The 9299-nt window shown below is 31.6% G+C and overlaps 2 protein-coding genes across 2 annotated transcripts in view; one reads left to right on the top strand and one right to left on the bottom strand.

Annotated features, from left to right (window-relative positions):
• Positions 1-2659, bottom strand: part of LOC106690252 (LMBR1 domain-containing protein 2 homolog) — a gene marked incomplete at its 3' end in the record, with an annotated part of 17066 nt that extends 14407 nt beyond the window's left edge. The window contains 5 exon segments of the mRNA XM_014435609.3: positions 1211-1421; positions 1505-1672; positions 1769-1905; positions 1989-2399; positions 2540-2659. Of these exon segments, the coding sequence (XP_014291095.1) occupies positions 1211-1421; positions 1505-1672; positions 1769-1905; positions 1989-2162 (690 nt within the window). The 5' untranslated portion in view covers positions 2163-2399; positions 2540-2659.
• Positions 2660-4358: 1699 nt separating this feature from the next.
• The window catches only part of LOC106690249 (mRNA export factor Gle1), a 22667-nt gene continuing 17726 nt past the window's right edge, over positions 4359-9299 (top strand). The window contains exons 1-3 of the mRNA XM_014435607.2: positions 4359-4514; positions 4587-4940; positions 6183-6368. Of these exons, the coding sequence (XP_014291093.1) occupies positions 4476-4514; positions 4587-4940; positions 6183-6368 (579 nt within the window). The 5' untranslated portion in view covers positions 4359-4475. The remainder of the gene's footprint in view (positions 4515-4586; positions 4941-6182; positions 6369-9299) is intronic.

Raw genomic sequence — 9299 nt, 5'->3', positions numbered from 1 at the left:
TGGGGGACATGGATGGGGACCATCTTTTGGCGTGTGTTGGTCTGGAAGATGTTGAGCGAGATATGGACGAATAAAATTGTATTGGGCTGCGAGAGGGAATATGGCGTAATAGCCCACTTCCTGTGGCGTAGGGAGAAAAAAGAGATATTCTTATTTCTGATTTTGAGAATTCTTTTTGAAAAGTCTCTTGAACAACACCATAATTTATTTTTTTCTTTTCTTGAAATTTTAAAAAGAATTTTAATTTTATTCTCAAAATAAACTTTTCAATATCACTAAAAATTAGTTGTTTTTTTTGTTTATTTATTGAATTTAAACTGTATAAAAAATACAATAGGCAAATGTGATAAATAATTCAGAACACATAATAATTTTGGGAAGGGACCACCTAATGGAGTTATTTCAATCATTGCTTTAAATTAGAAGATCCTGTGGCCATCTTCTTTCCAGATATTTTGGGGGATTATTAGAGATTTTTAAGGATGAGAGATTGAGAACTCATGGGTTTGGATGGGTAAGGATTTTAGAATGAAAGGAATCTATTTCAGTCCAAATCTGCAATCATGTTGTTTAAGTGTAGTATGAGGATTCCAAGTAAGCCTGTTGTCAAGTTCTAAGTAGGGAATCTGTTCAACAGGCTTTAATGGGATATTACAAAAAAATTAAAGTTTAATTCAAAATAATAAAATCAACTTTTTTTGTTTTTACTTCTATGAAAAATAAAGTTTTTAAATAAATCATATTAATAATTTTATGTAGTTATATAATTCTCTTTCCATAAGGTAAAAATATGCATAGTAATAGAGGGGTTTAAATGCATTAAACTTGTATGTTGCTTGCAGGACCTTAATATGATTGTCCATTAAGAGGGGTGTCCACTATAGAGGAGAGTCCATTAGGAGAAATTTCACTGGTTAATTATCAACATACATTAATAGCAGTTAGTACGCTGGTATATTATAATGTGCAATTGTTGATTATGATATGTGATATGTTGCAAGTCAGAAACAGGTATTGCTATGTAATACTTTTTCCTTTTTTTTTTTTTTAATTTAAGGCTTAAATTTCAACATATACATATTAAATTAGATCATTTAAGATATAAGAAAGTATATTTTTCTCAGGAAATTTATTAATATAGTGTAGTCAAACCATTGGTGATAAAATTACAGTCAGTTAAGAAATCAAACACATAACTTTATTAAGATACCTCTAAAATGTCTTCTAAAGTTTCTTCAGCTTCACATTTGTCAGCAGAAACTTTCGCTATCTTAAAATAGGCCAACTGTAATCTATGGCCAGGTGTAGCAGATAGCCAGAAAGACCGTGGTATATCCACTAAGGCATATCCTAGAAGACCCACTAACAGTAAAAGTCCCCATGTGTTAGAAGCTGAAGAAGCAATAGCTGTAAGCTTTTGTCTAAAAGTAATAAAAACAAATTATAATATGACTGTTGTAAGTATAAAATATCAGATTTAAAACATGAGATAACTAAAAATTACCCATCCAAATGAAGGCCAGGCTTGATAGCAATATATATTAGTAGAACCCCACATATGAAAAGATAAGATCCGTAGTATATAGCATTGTCGACCAAGGCAGATTTTAACTTTCCCTTGACAGTAAATTCGCCAGCTTTAGCATATGACTGCATCAAAGGCAGAAGAAGCCTGTTGGTAAAAACATACATTAAATATCACCTAATTAATAAACATCTAAATTTATTAATAATAAAATGGATTAATATAGTGTAATGATTTAATTACCAAGTTAAAACTTGTGAACTCCAATAAACAACACGCCATAAATTTGGAAGAACATAGTCAGGGACATGACTCCAAGGTACCTTGCATGAATTGTTTATAGTTTCATTGTGTAAATTGATGCATTGGCGATAAACAGTCTAAAATATGTCAAATAACAATTCATAAATGAAATTTTCTTAGTAAAAGTTAAATATTTAAACATCTTAATTGAGATACTCACTGACGAAACATCCAAAGGAAGCACAAATATAATCAAAAATGAAAAATACCAAGCAATCAATACACCAAATGTTACAAGTATGTTCTGCCTTTTCCAGTCGCTATACTTATACAGAATAAAAGCAGCTAAACAAAATGTTAGAACTACTTCAGTTATAAGTGGTCCCGAAGTCATTTTTTTTACTGACTTGATTCTTTCTGTAGATTCAAAAGTTTTTCTTCGGCTTCCTTCTGCATCTTTTCAAGTTTTTCAAGGGTAACTGATTTCAATGGCATGAGTTTTGGTTTACATAAAATCAACCTATGTTCCTCTGTAAACTGTATAATGCCTTTACTTGGAAGTATCAATGGAAGATTTCCTAGATCACTATCACTATCAGCCATGTTTCAGGATTCAATAAATAGTCATGACCTAAGAAATAACTTTAATCATTGCACTGAAGACTAAGAAGTATGTTAAGGTGTAAATTTATTAAAATAAAATGTTATATAATAATAAATAAGGAGTATCTATAATAAGAAGTGTGACATTGTAAATTATTTTTGAGCTACCTTATTGCATATCTATTAAAAATGTTAAACGTGATGTAGCGAAGGAATAAATAATCAGTATGTAAACTGAGTGAACATTAAGTGGTCTCACAACTCAAATCTATAACCACCTTAGATAAGATGACGTAACAATACTAAGGTTATAAGAGTGGCATAACATAAAAAACATAGAGCATACTTCTACATAAAAACGCTGCAAATTATTATACAATAATTTATCATTTATAATTGTGGTAGATAACGAATGAAATAGGAAATGCAAAATGATTTGGATTGACCTTTTTATTTCTAAGGCTTTATTATATTCATTAGAAGACCATATATTTTTTCTATAACTTCATGAGCGACCGAGATTTGACTCTAATCAATCACCACTTTGAAACAAAATGGAAGGTGGTAATATGATCAAGGGGTGGGCTGTGTCTTCCCTATATGATTCCTTTTGATCTATGAGGACATGTTCAGATTAACTTTCAGTAGCACAACTTTTTTAAAATGAATGGAAAATGGTCCGGGTGTACAGTATACTTATTGTTACTGTAGAGTAACAGTATCTTCATATTTGCTTTGCATCACGTTCTTCTTGGACAGTAGAAGGCTAGGAGTCCACCACGATGAAAAATTAACGCCATTGGTAGTTCGTCTCAGATGAACGATTTTTTTTTTCAAGAGGAGTGCAATTAGTTGCTGTACACTAGAAAAATCGAATGCCATCTGGTTTACTTACTTATAACTACTCCATTTGCATGTGGAAAGATTTAACGTCTTTATAACTGAACAAAGTCACACGGTCTGAGTCTAGAATAGCTGAAGTCTCAAACAAGTAGAAAATATTCTTCGTACAGCTGACCAAAGAAGTTGAAGAAATATCATGGCATGAGTACGCAAAAGCACAAAAACGCGTCAATTATTGTGAGAATGTAGTATATTGTTTTGAATGGAATGGGTTTCTAAAAATCCATATTAATTCGTTCGAATGGTAACGCAGCTTTCACGAGAGTTCCACAGCTTTTAAAAAAATCTAGGCTTCAGACTGGCGCAAATCAGAGAGTTAGTTGTCATAATTCTAACTTCATCAAGAGAGTAGGGCAAGTTCTTATAATTGAGCCAGTAAAACATAAGAATTATACCCGGGTGTTATAGCGATTGATTTAGTTAAAACAGTTCAGTAACACTGGATACATTACAGATACGGGATAAAGTGTCAGCTAAATCCTTCGGTACAGAATTAAGTAACGTTTCAGATGGCATGGCCCTAACGGAAACCTGACTGGAAAGTACTAAGGAGAACATTATCCAAGGTTCCCTTAGTAGGAGTTGAAAATTAATATTCCATAGATTATTAGCTTCAATAAAATCAGAAGCTGTAGAAGTAGAAAGGGTTTTATTCAACGGCAACTAGAACCTTTTTACAGGCAGTAAAAAGTAATGGAGTTTTGAAGTAAACAATTGTAGAAATGTAAAAAGGTCTTGACCATATTCATTTTTTCGAAATAAATATTTTATCATGATTATAATTATTTTTGGTATTCTGTCATATATTTCATTCTTTTTAATTCATACTACTATTTATTTAGTTTTTCACAATACCAAATCATGACTTTAAACAAACCAGAACCGAACAGACAGTGATCAGAATTGGCTTTTCATTACTTAAAAAGTTATTCCATGTTTTGCTACCTTAACAATAAGCTTTTATAAATAAAATTGTTTAGAATACCTACTTCTTACTTAAAAGTAGATATTCTGAACATATACCTAATCTCTTTAATTCTGCAAAGCATCACTAGTCTCTTTGGATGTTAGCTCTTGTTTATAACCTGTTTATTTGAAATCATTGATAATATTATGTTCCATTGATTGTACCTGGAGCATTAGTCCTGTTTATATATTCTTTTTTTTCTCATTAGGTTTTACTTAATATAGACATATCGAAATGGATAAACATTCTATTCCAATGGCATTTTTTTTAAATGTTAGAATTCATTACTATTTTTTTTTATTTTGAATTTATCATCTATATTAATTTTGTAAATTCATTTTCTAGGATGGTGACATTGATAAGACCGGTTATCAGCAATTAAAAGTAAAATCATTTATGAAAGCTGCTAATTGTTTTCCAATACATCAAGGGGTATCTATTGGCCCTAATGCAGTTCAAAATGCTAAATGGGATTCTTTTACTCCTTCCAAAATAGAGGAAATTGAAAACCTATATCATGCAACAGAACCGAATCCAAAAACTAGTACACCTATAAAAGAAACTTTAAATTCTGATCGGTTTTCTGATGAAGCTGTGCCTAATATTAGAATGACAGAATCATCTGAAAAAAGAGAAGATAGGCTTTGTAGAAGGAGAATCTTAGCTGAGCTTGAAAATATATGTTATTTAGAATCTCAGGTATTTCTGTGATCCTCAGTTTTTTAATAGTATACTTGACTTGGTTTTGACAATGCAAATCAATCTCAGTAATCAGTCCATTGGTCTAAGGGATGTTTAGTAAAACTCTCCTTCTTTTGTGTTTTTCTCTCCCATAACTTCAACCACCAGTCTAAGAAGTGATGCCTTCCAGTAATGGACACCATGGATTCTTGGGTGTCTCCTTCCACTCTGTCAACCTATCTTAGTATTGGCTGTCCTTTTTGTCCTGTGTACATCTGCTCTTCTAATAATTATCTCTAAACAAGATTAAAACGAATAAAAAGTTGAACTAACTTCCTACTGACATTTCAGTTCCTATATATAGATATATGGCATTAGGCAGATCATCATTTCAATTATAATTGACAGTGGTTTCCACCATGAATACAACATTAATTATTGTTTGCAATAAATTTTAAATCTTTTTCTAAAAGTACTTGGTTTTAGCCCTCATATTTTTAAGCACTCTGCATCAATTAGTTTTTGTCATATTTTCCATGACCAATGCCCAGTTAAATAATTTGTAAATCAGGGCCTGCATGTATACTCACCTTAAAATATTGAATTTGTATATATATTTTTTAAATGTCTGAGTTAATTTTGCTTGTTTTGGTTTTTGGGGACACTTCCTACTGCTTTCTCTAAATTTTTATTTTGGTTCAAGTCTTCCTTTGAGGGCCTGTGCAGCACCTAAGTGGGAATGTCAAGATTCATTTCTCGATATCTCTGTGAAATAAATATTAACTGACCCAGGAGGGAATCAAACCCACGTTCTGAACCAAGCCATCTGAGACCCTCGCCCCAACATGCTCATCTATCAGGTCCTCTAATTTTACTGCTTCCTTTAGATGTTACAATTAGAAGGATTTGATGTCATGACAGATTATTATTATTGCTTCATCATCCTCTACTGTCATCCTGATTTTATTAAATAGGATTAGGGAAATTACTATAGAAAGGGTATAAATCTGTATGAACTGGATAAATTCTTAGAAATTCGACTTAGCTGGTGAGGTTCTTTTGTTACTAATTTGTCTCTGGCTCTCTGCATATCTTTTTTTTTCAGTTTTTATTTATTATATGCTCATTTGTGTCAGTTCGAATTGTTGAAATGTTGGGACTATCGAAGTTCAGATTACTGAGATTGCGCTGTATATGTTATAATGGTATATTTTTAATTTGGTTATATTGTGTTGGTGTATTATGTGATTTTCTTCTTAGGAAAGGATCAATCAAATGAGAAAAGAATGGTTGGATAGAGAAGAAATGGCTAGTGCTCGAATTGAAAGTGAACTCGAGGCTGAAAGACTTGTTCGTGAAGAAAGGAGAGTGTTAGATTTAAATGCAATACAAGCCAGAATTTCTCAATTTCATAAACAAAATCGTGCCAATAGTGCTTTAATAAAGGTAATAATTTTTAAAATATGATGATGCCACTTTCTTGCAACACCTCTACTGAATTTGTTATTTTATGTTGATTTGAAAAGTACTTTTTTTTTTTTTTTTATCTTGTAGAAATTTAGTATTTTTAAACAATATTTACTGCATGATTAATTATAATTTTAACCTTCATGTTATCGTTCTTTGTATTAGTGACTCATTTTTAAGAATCAAACTATCAAGAGTGGCTTTTTCCTTGTTATCAAGAAAAGACTGGAAAAATGAAAAGAGACAATAGTGCAATTGTTTATGATTTAGTTGCTTTTATTAAAAAAAGAAAAAATTAAAGCATTCCCTTGGCAGCTTCTTAATCTCTAGAGTGAGCAGAGGTTAATAATTGTGACCTACTAAAAGTTTTAGAAATGATCAAAGACTGTAATAATTCCTACCAATAAGTTTTTGTATCTCAACTGTTGGCTGTTCCATTTAGATGAGAGCTGCAGATTTCTTGTGGGCCAGCAAGTGAAGACACCTCCTTAGTTCTTCGTAAAAAAAAAAATCTTATTCTTATTCCCTTTCCTCCGTTTATGTCACATTGTGGATAGGTCCCAGTCTACCTAGTCAGCTTTGTAGGCTCCACACCAGATGTCTCATTTCTGTTCGTCTATATCCTTTTGCCTTACCCAATTTACAGATATACTCTTTTTATAAAACACTGGATCTTCCTTTCCATCTTGTTCAGGAACCTATAAATCCTCCAAAATCAATTTATTATTTTAAAAATGTAGAGCTAATGAGGTTTTAATAGTTTATGTATGTATTTAATATCAATCTACATATGAATAGAAGATGGTCAGGGGATGCAGTCAGCAAAGATAATAATAGTTTATTTATTTGTTTATGGAGCAATCTCTGTACAAATAGTGTTAGCCTGTAAAGTACATTATTTACCAATCATTGTAGTAATTATACAAAAATGGTGAATTAAAAATCATTTTATATAAACTAATAATTTATAAGTTAAATACTAATAATAACAATCTCCAAATTATTATATAAGCTAATAACAAACAGTATATCTATACAGTGAATTAAAAATCATTTATATAAGCTAATAATTTATAAATTAAATAATAATCTCTAAATTATTAAGTTATTGTATAACCTAATAACTGTTCACCCAAAATGGCATTACCTACATTAAGTCAGAGTGAAAAAACAAATCAACAAAAACAAAATTGACATTGCTTATTTAATAAAATAAAAGAAACAAAAACTATACATCTTATTGTGAAGATAGGTACCCAGTTATAAGTATAAGGCTTTGTGTTACATAAATAAAAAGAAGTTTAAGATCCGATTGTGAGGTTACAGACAATTACTCATACAGCTGGTTTTGGTTAATATAGCTTAGTTTCGGCATTTATCAGATTTGGTTCTCATGATATGTGAGGTAGTTTGTTAAAAAATGGAAACAATCCTCCAATGTCGGTCCATCGCAAGCTGGACATAGCTTCTGTGGGTCCAAAGTATATTTGTGAGGACTGACACTAATAGTAATTGCATATTTACCGATAGTCGTAGTTGGGTCAGCTAAGGTACACAAATAAACAAAACATTTATTTCTGCCAACTTTTCGACCTGAAATGGAGGCCTTCATTAGGGTTACTTATGTGAAAGTTCACTTTAGACAAAACTTTTGCCTAAGTGACCCTGATAAAGGCTTGAAAATCTAGCACAAAAAATAAGTTTTGTTTATTTATGTATCTTAGCTCACTGCTCTCCCCTACCATCTTCTCATATAAAAAAAAAAATGTAGATATTTTGTTAGTATGGTATAAACTAGCTATACATCAAATAACATCGGTAGCAATAAGGAAACCGTTCCAACAAATACTTAATAACTTTTTTGAGGATATTGCTGGTCAAAAGTAGGTACTGCGAACCATTACATAAAGAAGTTTTACAATTTACCAAATGTTAGCTGATCTGATTTTTCTTGTTTTATAATTTGTTCTTTTTCTCCACTTATTCTACTTCTACTATTGAGCTTGTAGATAAGTTGGTTGTAATAGCAATAATTTCATGGTACATTCGCTGTTTATATGATCGTTGGTTTGTCGTTTTAATAATGGTTTTAGAAGTACGATACGCTTCTATATTTTCCTATTCATTGTTGAAACTTGGCTTCTTTGTTTATTAAGCTTAATATGTTCAAAGTGAGCTTGATTTGATTGATAAGGGGTGAGCAATAAGGTCTGTAATAACTTTGAAAGAACTGTAAAGGATATTTAAAATATTAGAATGATTATTACAGGATATATTTTTAAAAGCCAATTTTAGAAGTTTATCTATCCATTCTGGTTTTAAATGATGAGAAGATTGTTGTCCTTGGATAATATACACAAGGAGAAGATGGTTGGGGTTGTGTTTTTCACTGATTACACCCTCAACCATCATCTCCTGTGATGTTTATACACTTGTTTGTAGTTAAACATGACCCATGTCTTCAGGTTCAGGAAAATTAATAATTTTTTTACTCTCCACTTGTCCTTGACTTTAAGTCACATAGCTTTACAAGTCTTCTAATTTTTCCTTTTTTATTATTATTATTTTTTTTTTGGCTCTACAGATCTTGTAGATCTTTGGCGCCCGAACCAGCCTTCTTCATGCCTGCCTATCTTGGGCTACTGCTTTCCAGTTTGCTACATGTAGCTCTTTCGCATCTTTGTTGATTCTGTCTCTCCATCTGGTTTTTGGCCTCTCACGTAGCCTCTTGCCTACTATACTGGCATTCATTGTTGTGTAGAGGCGTCCTAATGGTTAGCTTCGAGCTACATGTCCATCCCATCTTAATCTCATTGCCTTCATATCATGAGATATTGATTGACCAATCTCTGCAACTCTGCAAGCGGTTTACTATTTGTTCTTCTCCTCTATGTGTTAAGGCTCTAATGT

The sequence above is a fragment of the Halyomorpha halys genome, unplaced genomic scaffold (genome assembly GCF_000696795.3).
Source record: "Halyomorpha halys isolate HHAL.00 unplaced genomic scaffold, Hhal_1.1 Scaffold1631.1, whole genome shotgun sequence".
NCBI lineage: Eukaryota > Metazoa > Arthropoda > Insecta > Hemiptera > Pentatomidae > Halyomorpha > Halyomorpha halys.
The sequence above is the reverse complement of the archived record's forward strand: the minus strand, read 5'-3'. Positions and strand labels throughout refer to the sequence as shown.